The 17,694-nt window shown below is 39.0% G+C and overlaps 2 protein-coding genes across 7 annotated transcripts in view; both read left to right on the forward strand.

Annotated features, from left to right (window-relative positions):
• The window catches only part of nin (ninein (GSK3B interacting protein)), a 27,631-nt gene extending 10,012 nt beyond the window's left edge, over positions 1 to 17,619 (forward strand). For 4 of the 6 annotated variants that reach the window (XM_040137225.1, XM_040137227.1, XM_040137224.1 and 1 more), the window contains 21 exons: positions 143 to 310; positions 583 to 719; positions 944 to 1,084; positions 1,493 to 1,667; positions 1,905 to 2,015; positions 2,167 to 2,256; positions 2,437 to 2,572; positions 2,725 to 2,846; positions 3,295 to 4,418; positions 8,165 to 8,263; positions 8,358 to 8,427; positions 8,536 to 8,703; positions 8,788 to 8,904; positions 9,190 to 9,303; positions 9,508 to 9,654; positions 10,136 to 10,315; positions 10,429 to 10,563; positions 10,663 to 10,764; positions 11,017 to 11,109; positions 15,295 to 15,408; positions 16,509 to 16,724. In XM_040137225.1, coding sequence (XP_039993159.1) covers positions 143 to 310; positions 583 to 719; positions 944 to 1,084; positions 1,493 to 1,667; positions 1,905 to 2,015; positions 2,167 to 2,256; positions 2,437 to 2,572; positions 2,725 to 2,846; positions 3,295 to 4,418; positions 8,165 to 8,263; positions 8,358 to 8,427; positions 8,536 to 8,703; positions 8,788 to 8,904; positions 9,190 to 9,303; positions 9,508 to 9,654; positions 10,136 to 10,315; positions 10,429 to 10,563; positions 10,663 to 10,764; positions 11,017 to 11,109; positions 15,295 to 15,408; positions 16,509 to 16,724 — 3,759 coding nt within the window. Of the gene's footprint in view, positions 1 to 142; positions 311 to 582; positions 720 to 943; positions 1,085 to 1,492; positions 1,668 to 1,904; positions 2,016 to 2,166; positions 2,257 to 2,436; positions 2,573 to 2,724; positions 2,847 to 3,294; positions 4,419 to 8,164; positions 8,264 to 8,357; positions 8,428 to 8,535; positions 8,704 to 8,787; positions 8,905 to 9,189; positions 9,304 to 9,507; positions 9,655 to 10,135; positions 10,316 to 10,428; positions 10,564 to 10,662; positions 10,765 to 11,016; positions 11,110 to 13,717; positions 15,239 to 15,294; positions 15,409 to 16,508 lie in introns of those variants that run through there. The other 2 variants (XM_040137229.1, XM_040137230.1) reach the window with 2 other exon arrangements.
• On the forward strand, positions 6,419 to 8,055 carry LOC120795359. Its single transcript, XM_040137232.1, has one exon. It carries the CDS (start codon positions 6,670 to 6,672, stop codon positions 7,759 to 7,761), a length of 1,092 nt encoding a protein of 363 aa, XP_039993166.1. The 5' UTR covers positions 6,419 to 6,669; the 3' UTR covers positions 7,762 to 8,055.
• Positions 17,620 to 17,694: the final 75 nt, after the last annotated feature.

Genomic DNA, 17,694 nt, shown 5'->3' on the forward strand with positions numbered 1-17,694 from the left:
AAAGATTCTTGTCTCTGTAATAGAGTACTTGAAAGCAAGATCTCAGGTTGCATTTGGTCCCCCGAAATGCATTAAGTAGAATTTTGGAGATTAACGCAAGTAAAATAAATAAATAAATAAATAAAATTTTCACTCCATACAGCCCTTTGATGAGGGAGGCCGTAGGATTGCCACCCCCTCTGCTTTGACCAGCACCATTGGCATGCGCCTCTTCTCCACCCTTGATGATGGTACTGGTTTCACTGCAGTTGAATACATCCTGGATGCCTGGATAGAAGAAGGTATCGAAAACAGCAATGAGATCCTGCAGGTACAGCAGTATACTTATTCCTGTAATTATGACTGTGGTCATTAGTCTTAGTTATCATTAGCTTTTTAAATGTGTGAATGGAATACATTTGTACATTTTTAAAACAGACAGCTGATCGCAGACAGGATGTCACAGAGTTTGTGCAGTTTAGGAGAAAGTTATTTACAAAATTTCAAAAGACAGTTTTCCATTTGCTTTACTCCACAGTGCAAATAGTAAAGAATTTGTTAATTAAACTCCAAAAAGACAAATACATAATTATTTTTTTGCAGGCTTTGAATTTCAACCTAGATGGCAAACTGAGTCTTAGTGATCTCACCATGGCACTTGAAAATGAGCTGCTCGTTACTAAGAATGGGATTCACCAAGCAGCACTGGCGAGCTTCAAAGCTGAGATTAGACACCTCCTGTGAGTATGACTCATCAATATAATGCAGTTCATTCAGATCTCAGTACTCTTTGTTTATATTTGATTAACTATATTTGGAATCATTATAGAGCTGCTGATTAGTCTGAAACAAAACAAGATAAACTGAACCTCCGAGATGATTTGTTGGTTTGTTTTATTGTCATTTGTCATGTTACATTACTCTTTGTACAATTATCATCATCCCTGTTGTTTTCTCTTGTCAGAGAGCGTGTAGACAGGGAACTCAGGGAGAAAGAGAAAATCCGATCTGACCTGGAAAAAGCAGAAAAGTTGAAAACTCAGCTCGCCACTGAGGTGGACGAGCATCACTCCGCAATTGAACAAACGAATAACCTCAAGCTCAGGTAACCCTCCTTTATCTTGGCCTCATTACTGAGGTGGATTTTAAGGATTAAAATGCTCAGGGATTACAACTGTCACCCTTATCCATCTAGTCCATTCATAGAGACTGGAGTTGATCCTAATTAGTTTTGTATATGAGATTACATTTAAAAATATATGGAGTTCATTTTATTTTTTCAAAATACATAATCCCCCTTTAAGAAGCAAATAATTTACAAGTTTGTGGAGACATATGGTCAGCTAAATGTAGTTTCCTGCTAAATTCTGACAGAAATAAAACCATATTTGTAATTATAGTCAGCATTATGTTATCTTACTTACTATATTACTATTTTACTATCTTAATACTATTGTACTTTTCAATATTTAAGCATTAACATTCTGTATTCTCTGTGGATGAATGTCTACAGGAAGCTTGAGCAGGACCACAAAGAGAAGCTAGCAGCAGTGCGATCAGAGTTGATCAAGGAGATGGACCAGATCCAGCAGCAGGCGGGCCTGCAGCGAGAGGAACTGGAGACACAGATCGAGAAGATCAGGGAGGATGAATCTTTTCTCAGAGACCACCTCTCCATTTCTGTGAAGGTACCAGAAGGATTTTTTCCTATAATTTGTGATGTTTATAATGTACTGTGCATCTTTGCTAAAATATGCATTTATATTTATTAACAAACAAAAGTATTCAGTGACCAAATTGCTCCATGTAAAAATCTTAACATCAGTTTTCTCACTATACATTACACTATCATCTGCTTATCCAAAGGGAATAACTGATTGATTTGCGTAAACATAACCTATGTCGTTTTTATTTGTGTCTTTCAGGAAAATAGACGTCTTGAAACGGAGCTGCTGGACAGCACGGAAAAACTACTGGAGGCACAAAGCCATATTACAAAACTCCAGACAAGTTTGGACAACATAATGAAAGAAAAGGTACCAAGGGATTCTGTGGCTATACATGAGAGTTTGGCGTTACATAAAGCTGATTTTTTTTCTGTTATGGGTGTTGGATCATGCTGTTTTTCTGCTTTGGGAAGAACCCATATAAGCCTACTTGACTTATGTATGTTCTTATTTTCTGTAGTTTGGAGACTTGGACCCTGGCAGTGCAGACTTCTTCCTCCAAGAAGAACGTATTAAACAACTGCGCATTGGCTATGAAGCTCAGTGCAGGGTAAGATGTGGCGACAGTGATATTAGCTTTACAAACTGGGTTTGAGATACCTTGAAAAATTGAACTGTAGGTGAAAAAGACAATCCTGTACTGTATGTAGTGATAGAATTCATTATTTTTACGTATTAAATGAATAAAACATGTTTAACACATAATTGTCTTTTTTTTTTTTTTTTCTAGGAGCTGCAGGATCGTATTGATGAGCTGCAGTCAGAGTTGCAAGAGTTCCACGGTCTTGGTCGTGTTCATCAGTCCAGCCACAAACCTCTCTCTGAAGAGTTGGACAGTAAAAGCCCAGGCATGGAGTCTGATCCAGGTAGGCTTAATGAATACTTATATCATTTATACTTAAAATGAATCCTTAAAGAACTCGTCACAGAGCTCTAACTACATCTGTTCATGACACACACATGTTTTGCACTGAAACAAGTCACCAGCCACAAACTTCTAATTTGATTTTTTTTGCAGGCATCGGTTCAGAGGAGGTTCAGCCATTCAGCATGAGCCTGGAGGCAGAGATGATGCTAGAGCAGCTGAAGGGGCAACACCTTCAGGAAATGGAAGAATTGCGAAACCAACTGGAAAGCAAGGTAAGTCTACTAGATAGCACATATTTCACATTTCTCAAACATCTGTGAATTATATTATTAAAAACAAACTGAGAAGAGACATATAGATGCAGTATCAGTATTGTGAATTGAGGCATGATGTGGCATTTTAGCCACTGATATGTACTTTAATTGGATTTTCCTGGTTCCTGTGCCTCAAAGTACTTTTGAAGTTTTCTTGCTGAGAGTGAGATGTGTCTTTACAAGTAGTCGTTAAGCTAACTTGCTGCTGGCTGTAGCTTCCTATTTACCGTAGACAGTTTTTGTTATATAGGACAGAGCCATCCTAGCCGCTGCCTGTAGCTACATATTTACCATACAGAAAAGAGAGATTGATTTTCAAATCTAGCTCTGCAAGAAAGCAAATAAATGTAACTCCCAAAATGTTCAACTATTCGTTTTAATTCCTCTACTTTTTTTATTGCTACAGATCAGTGAATTTGATAAGATGGTAGAAAAGCAGAGGGCAACCCATGAGGAACAGAAGGCTGCGTTAGCTGTCCAGTGCCAGCAGGAGGTCCAGGTTTTGAGGGAGGAGATGGCCACCGTTCAGAGCCAGGTAGAGGAGCTCCAGAGCCAGCTAGAGCAGGCGGAGCTGGAGCAGACCTGTCTGGAGCAGAAGCAGGCCGAGGAGAGGGAAGAGCTCAAAAATCTGCAAGAGGAGGAAGTCGGAAACCTCAGACAAAAGCTGCTGGAGGCCCACGCTTACACTGTAGACCTTGAGGAGCAGCTGAAGACCCTTGAAGCCCAACAGGCTGAGATGGATGAAAACCTTCACACTGAGATGGAGGAACTGAAAAAACAACATGCCATGGAGGTCAAGAAACTAGAGGAGGAACATGTAGGACTTGCTGAAGCCAGATTTGAAGAGGGGAGAAATAAATTGCAGGAAGAAAAGGCTGAGTTGGAGAAGAAGTTGTTAGATGATTATGAAAGGGAGAAGGAACTTTTCCAACAAAGCCACGAGGCTGAACTGGAGTCTAAACTAGAGGAGGCAAAGTTGAGGTTTGAGGAGGAGCGGGATGACATCATGCAGAGACTTACAGAGCAGTGGCAGAAAGAGAGGGCTCAGCTGGATGAGCAGAATAATGAGTCTCTGCAGGTGTTGCTGGAGGAAGAGATGTTGAGACTTGTCAAGGAACAAGAAGAGAAGGAGAGCAAGCTCAGAGAGCAGTGGGAGATTGAACGAGCTCAGCTTCAGGACCATCATGAGGACACTTTACTCAAAAGAATACTTCAAGAAAGACTGGAGTTACAAGAGCAGTTTGAGCAGAGGGAGAAAAACTTAAAGGAGGAGTGGGAGAGGGAGAGACTGCAGCTGGAGGAGGATTATGAAGGGATGCTCCAGGACAGGTTGAATGAAGAGCGGGAGAAGCTTGAGACCGAGAAAGAGGAGGTGGAGAAGAGACTAGAAAATTTAACATCAGAGGAGAGGGCTCGTCTAGAGGAGAGCCACCGAGAGGCCGTGAAGGAACTGACTGCAAAGCACACTGAGGAGAGGGACGCACTCAGCAGCATGCTGGACAAACTTCGAGATGAAATCGCTCAAGAGAGGTGAGACCCATGACTTTTGAGAGATTTTTCAGAATTTCATTTATGTCATAGTAACTTTTTTAAAAGTGCATTATTTACAAGAATAGTTTTACATTTTGGGAAATTTGCTTATTTGCTTTCTTGTCGAGAGTTACAAGAGAAGATCGATACCTCTCGCACAGCTGTAGGGTACATGTAAGGCTATAGCCAGCAGCCAGTTAGCGTAGCGTAGCTTAGCTTAGCATAAAGACTTAAAGACAGGGGGAAATGTCTGGCTATGTCCACGACCTCACCTGAACCAAAGTTCACAAATAACGCGTTATATCTTATTTGTTAAATCCATAGTGAAGTATAAAAATGACAAGTTGTGGTTTTACAGGGGGTTGTGTGTCAGACTGTTTCCCCGTAAAACCACAACTTCTCATTTCTATACTTAAGCATTGTGTGGACTAAATAAACAAAATATAAAATATTAATTATAGAGCTTTAGAGGTGCTGGTAGGTGGCTTTATTACTTTTGGATAGAGCCAGGCTAGTTCTTTCCCTCATGTTTCCACTGTTTATGCTAAGCTAAGATCTACTGGCTGTAGCTTCATATTTACCATACAGAGGGTGCTATCGATCTTCTGATCTAACTTGCGGCAAGAAAGCGAATAAGTGGATTTTCCAAAATGTTGAACTATTCCTTTTAAAATAAGAAAAAAGTTGTATTTGGTCAGGATTGTTAAAATTTCTTGTACTAGTAAGAGTTCAAAACTGTTGCCATAACAATCATTGAATAACCATGTACAGGAGGGAAATTGAGATCAGCTTCACCCAAAGAATTAAAGAAGTGGAAGATCGTTTCTCAGGTGATCAAGAATCTATTGCAGAGCGTTTTCAGGCTGATGTTTTAAAACTGGAACAGCACTACCAAAGTGAGCTGAAGGCGCTTGTTAAAAGCCATGGTGAGGAGAAGCTCCACTGGGAGACACAGATACAGAAGGCTCTTGAGAATGCTGAGGAACAAAGAAGAATGATAGAAGAGTCCATGGAGCAGGAAAAAGAGAGCCTGAATCAAGAGTGGACAAAAGAACAATACAAGCTTGAAAGTATTCACAAGGAAGAACTGGAAGAACTGATGATAAAGAACAAGAAATTGCAGAACCAACTGGATGATTTCGTTAGTATGGCCCAGACAAAAGAGATAGAGCTCAGTAGGCAGCTGAATGACCTCCATAACCGTCTCCAGGAAAGCCTGGAGACCAAAGACGAGCTTCTTGCTCAGTCTGAGAACAAAGCATTTCAGATTGAGCTCCTGTTAAATCAAACAGTGGAAGATTTTAAACAGGAGAGGGAAGAATATCTGAGTATCCAGTCAGAACTCGAGGCAAAATACAACGAGATCCTCATGATGTCTGAGAGGCAGATAAAAGAAAGGATTGAATTGTTAACAGAGCGAGATGATTTAAAGATGAAGATTGAGGAGCTGGAGATGCTACTTAAACAGGCAGTAGTGGACTTTGAACTCGAGAGGAGGGAGTTACAGGAACATACTTCTATTCTTGAGGAGAAGTTAAAAGATAATCTTGAGAGTGACAGTGAAGAGCTTATAGCAGGGAGAGATCTGCTTATAGTAAGAATTAAAGAGCTAGAGAAGGAACTCAATCAGGTTTTGGCCTCTAGGGAAAAGGTTGAGAAAAAAGAAATAGGGGAATCAAATGACTTAAAAACATTTACAGAGGAGGTGCAAAACACCAGAGAATGTATTTCTTTGTCCGGTGAAGAACAGGAAACACGTTTGGCACCTGAAATCCGGATCAATGATTTTGTTATTCCTACAGATTCCTCTAATGAGGAACTAGTTTGTTTGTCACCATTTCTGCTTGAACAAGATATTGATGCAGGGAAAGTAATGGATACCCCGGATGCAGGGTATGGAGGCCCTGAAAATATCATAAATGTTGATGATGAATATGATAAAGAGGCTCCTACTACCAATGATGATGAAGTTGTCAACATGCCAAAAATAGGGATGGATGACGCTGAGAACCGAGAACATGACAATCAAATTGTTGTGACTGAGAATAATAACACATGGTCTAAAAACGCCAGTGGTGTTGGTGAGGGATGTGAAAATGAAATAGGTACTGTTTCTGAATGCCAAATTGGAGTTTCAAGCCCCGAAGAAGGCCCTCATGTTGGCTGTTGTTCCACAGAAATTGGACTTTGTCATGAAGAAGACACTAAATCAAAGAAAATTGAAAACACTGAGGAATCTGTTTCCCCAGAGATGGAGTGTGAGCCACTCCCATCGCTTAAGGTGTTTGAAGGTGTGGGTGCTGATAAAGATGCAACACATGGTGAGAATAAAATAGCTCTTGAATCATGTGAGGATGAGTACAAACCTCGAGATTTACCCACTTTGAACTCTGGAAGCTCTTCCCCTGAAGATGAGCCGTGTCATGAGACTGTGGTTTATCCATCAGTGCTGGAGGAGACGGGTGACCCTGGTGAACTGTATCTGGAGGATGTTGAGGTTAATTGTTTACTAAATAACTCTCACCACCATAACCAGGAAGCTGAATTGGTTTCAGACTCAGACTGTGAAAATTTAACTGGTATATTAAAGGATGAGCATGCCGACTGCGCACATGATTGTCTGGAAGATCTGGATCAAGATGGTGATTGTGAGGGTCAGGATCGCTCTCTCCATAAACTACAGGTTTTGTATAACACCGCTACAGAGGAGAACATTCTCCTACATGAGAAGATTTCTCTGCTTCAACAGAAGACAGAAATACTAGAGAATCTTCTGGCTCATAACAGTGAAAAAATCAAAACTGGCCACCAGATTTTGGAGGAAAACTATAGCCTAAAAGTTAAATTGATCCTGTTAATGGAGCACATCAAAGAGCTAGAGATAAAGGCCTTAAAAATGACAGATCTTCAGATTCGATATGAAGATTGCATGTGTGAAAATGCCAAACTTAAGGATCAAAACAGTGAACTTGAAAAGAGGGTTTGGAGCCTTGAAAGCAGGATGAATATTCTCCACAATTTCCAAGATAAGCAGATTTCACTTGTGGATGAGATCAGCAGGATGAGGGAAGAAAACACCAAGCTGTCAGAGTTGTTCGGTGAACTGGAGAGGCATGATGAGATTCTTTCAGCCGTGCATCCAGACGCTGGGCAGTCAGAGAGCCCCACGGAGGAGGATTTGGTGGATCTGACCAGTCAGCTGCTGGTTAAAGTTCAGACGGCGAGTGACCTCGAGGAATGCTGTGAACAGTTTGAGAAGCAGAACACCAAACTTCGCAGAGCCGTCACAGACCTCCAGGACAAGTCGCAGACATTAAATGAAACAACACAGAGCCATAGGTAACGTGGAGAAAAACTAGGATCCCGTCCTCCCATGTCTCCCGTGGCTTCTCGTTGTCCCTACCCTTTGGTGCTTTGATTTTTAAGAGTGCTCCTCCTTTTGTTCCCAAGCACAACATAGTGCGGTATGTCCTACATGTGATTACCGTCCTGATGCCCCTAAACCTTTGTGCGGTGCAACAGATCTTGATCAACATTTGTGGTACTTTGATCCCTGTGGACCACCAGTAGAAAGGCAAATACTAGCAAGTTTAATGTGTGTAATTCATAGAACAAGCTTCTTTTAATCAATATGTAGCAAAGCATTTCTGAACAATTCTGATGTATTTTAAACGTGTATTCTGTGGATTGTAGCTTTTAAGTATCTATTTTTTGACTTTGTCTAATGTAGTTTTTTCCGTCTATAGATCTGAGGCCAGTCGTCTTGCTGAAGAAAACCTTGTCCTCAGGCAAAAGATTGCTGCGTTGAAGGAAGAGGACTTGAAAGAGGCCCAGGAAGAGTTGATGTAAGAAACACCAACTATTATTTTCAATGAATCATATCACTGCATTTTACTTTTGTCGTTTAAATGGATATTTTCCCCGCTCGTTACATTTTAGACAAACTTTGGAGTACTTAAAAAAAGAGAAGAGCGCAGCTCAGAAGGCAGCAGAAAATTTCAGGAAACAGGTACTTTACATGTCACTTGATAAATTAAGTTTTCGAAACAGCTTGCTCTGTGTCTTTTCTACAGTCAGAAACAGGTCATGAAATGTTAATGGGTTTCCTCCTCTGCAGATTTCAGAGCTGCGTTTTCAGAGCCAGCAACTGGAGGATGAGAATGGGATGCTGTCGGAGAAAAATGTCCAAAATATTGCTGATATGGAGAACCTGCAACAGCAGCTGGCAGAGCTGATAAAGGAAAACGAGAGGAGGGAGGCGTTCCCTGCTGAAGAGAAAAACAAGGTAAACAATATGTCGTGACAGACTGATGGTCATCATAGTGTTGTGGTCGTAGTGGGTAGTTAATTGGTGGCTGTTTTGTGTTAGCTGGCAGCTTGTGTGTCTGCTCTGGAGGTAGAGCTGACCAAAGCTCTGGAGGACACTGCACAGCTGGAGGAGAGAAATATCCAGCTGTCACAGCAGCTGTCTGGCCTCAGAGAGAAGGTGAGAATGAGGCCATGGATAATTTAATGGATCTCACATCAACTCCATCAAAGCATGGCAAAGAAAAAAAAGTATTAAAAGCACCTGTTTCATAAAATGACCCAGCGAATGTAAGTGAAGACAAATATCTATGAAGAATTTCGCATGCAATGATGAAGGTAAAGAAATAGTGCTAAAGAAGTATTTTCTAGTCTTGAAGCACCTGTGATATACTGAGATATTTAGGTGTGATCTAGCTTCAGCAGTAAATATTTATTACAGCAATAGTTGTCGTCTTGTTCTTAGGCGGTCAAGTTGGACTCTATGGAGAATCAGCTCAGCCATCTGGCAGAGGAGAGGCTGTGTGTGGATGTGGAGACTCAGGGCCTCCGCAACCAGCTGGCCAAAGCTCAAGAGAGGGTAAGAGCCTACTGTAACCACAGCATCTTATTTTTTAAATTTTTTTATTTTTTTCAGTTCAGCAGCTGCTGGAGAAAACTAGTAGTGTCTTCTGGTTTTTGGTATGAAAATAAATCAAACTTTACAAGTGGTCACATTCGCCATTTTTATTACCTAAGTTACTGAGTCTATCAGGAGAAAAAAATTATCCTTTTTCCACTCTAGGCCAAGACAGTGGATGAAACTCTTCAGGCTGTGAACCATCAAAGTGCTCGTCTTAAAACAGACGTTCGTGTTTTGCAGAAGGAGAGGGATTCCCTCAAACATGAAGTTGCAGTCCTACACAAACAGCTGCAGCATGCAGACGATAAAGTAGGACGTTTCTGATCTTTGTCACTTATCAGACTAATAAAATTAGGCAGGCACACTATCCAACCTTATCCATATGTAGAGCTGTCTTTTTCCCAAATTTAAAATCTATTTACCTCAATGCATGAAACTATTTGGAATTATTTTTAAGTAAGGTAACACAAAATCAGGGATGGTGTGGCATTGAATGCTCCCTGTGATTGAATATATGAAACTGATAGCGGAAACACTGAATTTTTATAATGACAATGACAAAGAAACTGAATTTAATGTGTATCAATCACATCATAAAGCCGATACTCTTATATTTATGGGATCGGTGCATCCTTAAATTAAATGATAGTGAAGTGCATCGCCAGAGTGACAAAGCACAATTAGACCTAGTCTGCGAGTAAAGTTTGAAGATGTTCAATTGTACAGGAAAATGAAGTAGCCTTGTGCATACAAGATCAGTGGACCTGACATCTGCCTTTGTTTGTCCCAGAACCATGTTTTAGAGATGACCCTGCAATCGAGTGGTCTGCAGATTCAGAGTAAAAAGCTGTACAGAGATGAGATGTCTCGGCTGATGGAACAAGAGCAGCAGCTGCTGAGGCAGGAAAACGAGAGGCTTCAGGCAGAAGTGCACAACATCAAAGGAGACATGGTGCACTCCAGAGAAAAGGTGAGCTGAGGCCTACAGCAACCTGAAATTAACTTTAGCAGCCGACAGGCATATTAGTGTTATAATATCTCTCCCTGTCTCTAAACTGTAAGCCCCTTGATTCTATGCTCCAGGTCCGTCAGCTCGATGCTACCATCTTGTCCTTGAAGCAGCACAAACAACAGAGTCAGTCCTCCCTGGTGAAGGCCTTGGAACAGGAGAACGCCTCTCTGAAGCAGGAGCTCGAGGCACAAAAGGAGCTGACCAAGGTAAAACGTTTTGTAAATCTAACCATTGAATCTTTGTCGTGTTGTTAATTTTTGTGGTACCCTCTTAAATTCCTATTACTTTATGTACTTTGGTTTCAGGGCTGTGAAGCGGGACAAGGACACACAGAGCTGCAGAGCCTTCAGCAAGAAAATGAGGCACTCAAGGCCCAAATGGCTCGACTGTCTACACAGCTGCTAGAGGTATATCGTGATGGCAACGTTTCTCGTCTTACTTTATTTGGATTTTAGAGTAAAATGTATTGAAGTTCTCCTGTGTTATTGTAAATTGGGTATTGCCTGTAATTTAGAGTACTTAAGCTTTGGCCTTCTTTGTGATTATAGTCACTGTTTGTAACTGCAGCTTTACTACCTGCTTAGTTCCCTCATACTCTACATATTTCTAGCTACTTCTTAGCCATAGTTCTCTCCTCACAGTTTTTTCACTTTGTCCAGACATTTCAGGCTCAGCTGGTTGGACTTCTGCCTCCGTCGCCTCACAGGATGCCCAGAGGACAGCATCGGGTTGAAGATCCGGACAACATGCAGGTACAGTACAACCTGAACCTTCCCTGACAGCAGACCTGGGCAAGTGTACATGATTATATTGGAAAATATTTGACCTATATCAGATAAGCATGGCTAAATGCTTTATTGGAAGGCTTGCAAAATGAGATATCGTCACTTTGAAGATGAGGGCTTTTGCATGTGTTTCCAACCAGTATTTTTCAGTCTAATTTGGAGTTGACCTACAGTACAGTTAAAGCTGAACAACAGTTTAGTACCTGAAGATTTAGTGCCATTGCATCATGTTGCATGGTTTGGTATTATATTCATCTCCTGCCATTTTTTTTCTTGCCATCATTATTTTCCCTTGTCACATTGTGGTTATTTGTTCTCATAATAATCACAGGTTCATCATTATTGCCTATAAGAAGGAAACTATGAACTACATCTCATGTTGGACATGTTTTTGGGCTATAATGGGAGTTACATGTATTTACACCCATTGTATTTCTTTTACTTTTGTGTAGAATGTGTCCCCACTCAAATAAATCGCTCACTTCAGGTGCTGAAAAATGTTATTTTATATTCTTTTCATTTGATTTGTGGCTGTAAAGAGAAAAACTACATCACAAAAACTTTCCAGATCAAAGCAAAAATTAAAAGCAACAATGTTTTAATTTAAGAGTTTAATTTTCCAAACACCTGAGCTGAGTGTCATTTAGTTGAGAGAGTCATCATTTATCTTTATTTTCCATTCCCTTTTTTTTTTTTGTTTGAATGCTGGGTTTGCTGTGCTCCTTGTTTTGGTGATTGTCGCAGATCCACCTCAGCACCTGTTTGTCTTCATCTCCTTAAGTCGTGTGTAGTGTTTACTTTTTGGGTTTGGAATTTAGCCTGTAGTACCTGTGTGTGTCTTCGTTGTGTTCACTGTCTTTATTTAATTTTCGATCTCGGGACTGAAGTAAAGTCAGTGGTGCAGGTACAGTACAACTGGGCGTGGTCCCTGTGGCTGTTTTTTCCATTTGTCACCTTTTGCGGAGTCGCACTGCACAAACTTCTGTCTCTTCCCAACAGGTAGATGTAGATTGTCCAGGTTTTTTTGTAAATGGAGTCATCTCACTGTTAGTGTATTTTAACAGCATCTGACCTCTTGGTGTGTCATTTTAATCTGCAGCTGGACACCCAGTTATCAATAGGTTACCATGAATATAGTGGAAGGAAGGAAACACAATTATTTAATACCTTCATTTAATACATTCATTGTATATACCACACATTTATGTTAAGATTTTTTTGCCAGCTTAGCTCAGTTTTGTTTATATGTCTGGTCATTCACATGACCTCGTGGGATTATTCAGACACGTAAATCAGCAACAAACCAAACATGATGATATATGGAAATGGAAATTAAATAAGATAAATAAATGCACACAGCTTCACATAATACAAAAATAAACATAATGTACAGATATAAAGAAATATAACCCTAACAAAATAAATCCATATTCAAGCCATATTAACTGAGGTTTTTATCCACTATAGTTATTTTTGTCCTATTTAGCTTTGAAAAAGTTGATTTAAACCGTTTAAAAAAACAAACAAAGAATGCACTTTTCTAAACCATAGAATAAATTTATTGTACACGCAACTGTTATATAAAGTGGGATTTTAGTTTTATGTTGGTGGTGGTTTTACTGTATAATGTTTACCAGCTGGCAGGTCATTTGTTCTGCACTACAGCAGTGAACATCAGTTATTGAATGAAGTAACTTTGGGTCTACTCAGGTAAATAGTCTCCCAAAGTGTTCAATATTAAATTAATGAATAAGAAATAAATAATATATGAATAAATTCGGACAAAATATGTAATGTAACCATGAAATTGTGACAAGATCTAACTTTTTTTTTTTTTTTTTTTTTTTTTGTAATAGTCAGCATGTTATGTGATTGGCTGTCCACTCACTCAGACTGAAGCAACGCCCAATCACATAACTGGATCTGTCCTGTTGGTTATTTCATAAAGCCACAAAATTTGCAATTAACTCAAAGTTTATTTAAACTTAAAACAGTACTCACATGCTTGTATGTACGTTAACACAATCTGTTCGTCTTTTTTGTTTGTTTGTTTGTTTTAGTGCAAAATTTCCCATTTTTGTTTTCCCACACGGTGTTGCCTGGGGAGGGATGATAACACAAGGAGGATTCTTTTGTTATTATTAAAAAGACTTCAATTTGAAGATATCCATTTGATTTGTTTACTTTGGAATGCATTTTATTTTGTCCCACATCCCTTACTCTGCATTGGGAAGACATCTCTTTATAGCCAGTATGGACCAGGACTAATGATTGCAGCAACCCAAAACTCTTTCAGTGTACATGTTGGCATGCTGGTATTGTTTGAAGACAAACTTGAAAAATATTGGATTATTTCACAATTTCATGGTTGTGTATTTTTGTCTGTATTTATGTACATCATTAATTCATAATTCTTATCATTCTCATAAGTCATCCTTATTTATTTAGTGCTGAACACACTTCTCAATATGTACTGACCATAAATAGGCCTGCTTACTGACCAGCCCTCTGTAGGTTTTTAGGATTAGAGGAGAGGGTAGAGCTCTGGTGAAGTGTACCTGCCTTTTCTCTCCAGGGGGCCATGCCGGAGCAGCGGGCGGCTCACGCAGACAGCTACCGGCGGATCGGCGGATTGTAACGTCGAGCGTCTTTCTCCGCTCTCCACTTTATCCTCTTTTTACCTCCAAGACTGCTCTGCTCGTATTCTGCACTTCCTCTGCTTTGTTTGGAGCAAAAATCAGACTGTAGCACAAAATGCCGTCTTCTCTGCATCCTTATAGGAGATTGTGAACAAGTTTTCTGCCTGATCCAAAAGGCACGGCTGTGTAATTGTATTTCCTTTCTGCTAGGTGGCAGGAAAACACAGAAAAGACCCCCGGTGGTTTTTCCCAATGGGATTTCAATTAAAGTAGTCACATTACCATTGAAAATGCAAAGTTTGTAGGACATGCCGTACAAAATTCAACATCTACATGTAAAGACTACAATGTGGCATCTTGACAAACATGAATTATTGGAATTTTTAATTCTTGATCACAGGGAGTCTTTTTAACGCAGGAAGTATTTTCTGGGAATGTTCTGTTCTGCACTTGCTGTACCATTTACCATTGTCTGAGACAGGTTGTGTATATATAAATACATACATTTATATATATATATATATGTCCTCGGAGGCTAAATCTTGTTTGACAGTTTGCCTTATGATCATCAAGGAGTGTTAATGTTGAGGCGAGGTTAGTGCCTGACAGCCTTCTGAGCCTTCTCTAACAATCAAGCAATTTCAACCTGTTGTTGTCAGGTGATGTTACTGCCTGTGTCCAGTCAGGGTTTCTGGAGATTTCTTAATGGAGGTACAGAGTCTTCACTGTTTGTCTTTTTCTTGTTTATGCCTGTATTTCCTATTTGGCACTGCACATATTTGAATGTTTCTCCAAGCTACCTGTTGATGTTAATTTTGAGTTCTGGGTCTGTGTGTTGCTGTTTTTGTTGCTGCTGCACAACCAAAGTGAATCAAAAGTTTCGGGGTAATGGTTTTTTTGTTTTTTTTCCTCTCTCTCTCCGTAAATAAGGACCGTTAAACACGTCACACAACTATTAACTTTCCATATTTATCTGGTATTTATTATTAGAAATTCCATGTGAACCAAATCATTGTTTTTAGTACAATTACTACAATAGTACAATTATATGTTGTTATTATTGTATCTGTCCTGGTTTTTGAATCATGCAGTGAGTCTTGTTTTTCTTTTTTGCACCATGTATAGACTTAAATGTATTTTATTTGTTTTATTATTTTGTTATTTATTTTAGGAGAATCATGTTAGGGTTTATTTTATTTATGCATTAAATTATTTTTTGTAGCGGTATCTGGAATACATGGCATAATTTTATACCTATTTATATATATATATATTTGTTTTGTTTTTTTTAGTGTATTTGCTTCTCTTTACAAATGTACTAGATCTTAATGCAGAAATCAAGAGAAAATAAAAGCACCTAGCTCACAAGAATTTGGTTTGTATGTTGTTTCTGAATTGTCTCACCCCAGAGTCTTATAGTTTACACCCGCTCAAAGGCAAGATCATTCAAATTTCATTATATTTTATTGCATTTGCAGCAATTTGATGATATCATTCATTGTCTTTTCACCAGGATGAAAGAGAGAGGAAGATGAAGAATATGGAGGAGCGTATGAGGGAAATTGAACTGTCACTGCATAACGTCAAGCTGCTGCTCAAAGAGAAGGTTGCTCAGCTGAAAGACCAGGTCAGTTCAGAAAGCTCATATCCATAATTCAGCGTCTTCTCTTGTAAAATCAACTTAAAGGGGAAAAAAATTGTACTCAAAAATATATCAAATACATAATTTTGAAAGATTTTCAAAAGTACTACAGTTATGGAACTTGGAAGTGTTTTTGTATAAAAGGCCACAGTAGATTTTAATTCGATTTTTAGAAGTGGAAAAACCAGTATGGAGGAAAAATTGGATTTTCTCTGAGATCTAGTAGCCTACAGAGCCTGACCTATACTTAATTGATGAGTCCAATATTGATATTTGAGAGATATAAAATCCGATTACCATATATGGGCCGATATTCTCTTCTCTTAACAAAACAGCTTGAATGAAGTGTTATTGAACTCCAGCGCACTGTCAAGACTGAGTTTTATTGAGACGAAAAAATGTCAGGTATCAAATTAATGGTGGGAATACTAAATCTAAATCTTTAAACTGAAGCCAGAGGTTGTAGCAACCAATCAAAAAGGAAACCAAATCTGAAAACACGTGATCCAAATCTCCTGAGACAATTACCACATCAATAATAATAAATAAAATTATCCTTATCAAACAAGTAAAATAGTCAAAAAAAAAAAAACCCCGAGAAATTATCCAAATATTTCACGAGGAGAAAGCAATATGCATAATGGCAAGAGGAAAATAGCAACCAAATTCAAAATGGGGAACATCCCAACAACATGTCGCAGCAAAAAGTGAATTACCAATTCACCACCAAGTGTTCTGTCAAAAGTAGATCCAATAAGTTTCCCTCCTTTTTAAAAAGTGTGTTAAGGTTGCTGCCCCGTGTTCAGACTGAAGCAACGCTTGAATTGTGACCAAGACATTGTATGTCCTGAGCAGGATATTTTAGTTAGAAAGACATATCTTTTGCAGACATATCTTTTGCCTCCCTGTACTGAAATTTCTTTGCTACATATCGGTCAACGTACAGTATAGCAATACATCACAACAAGCTAATGCTAGCTGATAATATTGGCCAGCCAATTGTTCATTCAGGCTCTAATAGCAACATTAAATGGGATTAATTATGGATCGAAACCTTCATCATCTACTTTCTCTGACTTTCCCAGCTTCACAAGAACGGCAAAGCGGATGTGCTGATCAAAGACCTGTATGTGGAGAACGCCCAGCTGCTGAAAGCTCTGGAGATAACCGAGCAGCGGCATAAAATCGCAGAGAAGAAGAACTACCTGCTGGAAGAGAAGATCTCCAGCCTTAACAAGATAGTGCGAGACCTAAACCCATCTCCCCTTCCCTCACTACCGTACCACTATAAATGTTCATAATGCATCACCTAAAATACCTATACGTGCTCAGGGCATCAACAGCACTCCAAAGTCAACCATACACTGCACTGTTTGTTTACTGCAAATTCTTCTTCCGTCTTTGAAAAATACATTTCTTATTGAACCCTCCTGCAACAGATCCAACCAAATGGACAGGGAAAAAAAGTTGTTTTTTTTCCTTTCATGTCCACTGCCATGTTTTATCCTGTTTTTAGCCTAAATGTTACGGTGTTAAATATGCAGTATTTTTTCATTTTATATTAAGCAATAATGATCTTACATGTGTTGGACCTATGAGGAACCAAATGTGAAGGTTAGCCTGTAAAGAAAACATGCTATTTTACAGTTATTTATAATTTTTTAAATATTTTTCAAAGCAGTAGCTGTTACTAGTAAATGAGTAAATATTTTTACCATGACACTATACTCCTCTCCCAAAAGAGAGACGCAATACTGAAGTGCACTCTTTATATAAGTGTTCTTTTGTCTTTGTTGTCAAAGAGATTGTGTACATCTGTCTGTCCTTTAAGTCTCTAGCCCCTCATGTAAAGAAGAAACAGAAGCAAGTCAGTAGTGAAATCATGTAAAGAGAAAAGTCAAATAATCTGATGACCTTTTTAAGGTATTTGCTTTCGTGTAACACCACCTGGAGTTGCGTTCACTTTACATGTCTGTCAATTCGCAATACTTGGTATTTATGTTTGAATAAAATCCTATGATCTGTTGCAATATGTAAAGTGAGAATGTGTAAAGCTGTAATTGAAAATTATTCCATCATGAATGTTTGTGATTCAAATCGAGGACCTTGTCTTTGTAACTGCTGCAGAGTAAGCACTAAAGTGTAAAACAGGGTAATGTTTTGTGTTTTCAGTATAAATAAAATACATAAATTGTGTTTGGTCTGATTTGGTATTTGATTAATTTGTTGCTTCTGTTTAACGATAATCTCCTCACTCCCCTGCTGGTTTAT

The sequence above is a fragment of the Xiphias gladius genome, chromosome 10 (assembly GCF_016859285.1).
Source record: "Xiphias gladius isolate SHS-SW01 ecotype Sanya breed wild chromosome 10, ASM1685928v1, whole genome shotgun sequence".
Lineage (NCBI taxonomy): Eukaryota > Metazoa > Chordata > Actinopteri > Istiophoriformes > Xiphiidae > Xiphias > Xiphias gladius.

What these genes read in the sequence shown, in the direction of transcription:
- LOC120795359 (XM_040137232.1), top strand. Translation starts at nt 6,670, where the DNA reads ATGGAGTGTGAGCCACTCCCATCGCTTAAGGTGTTTGAAGGTGTGGGT.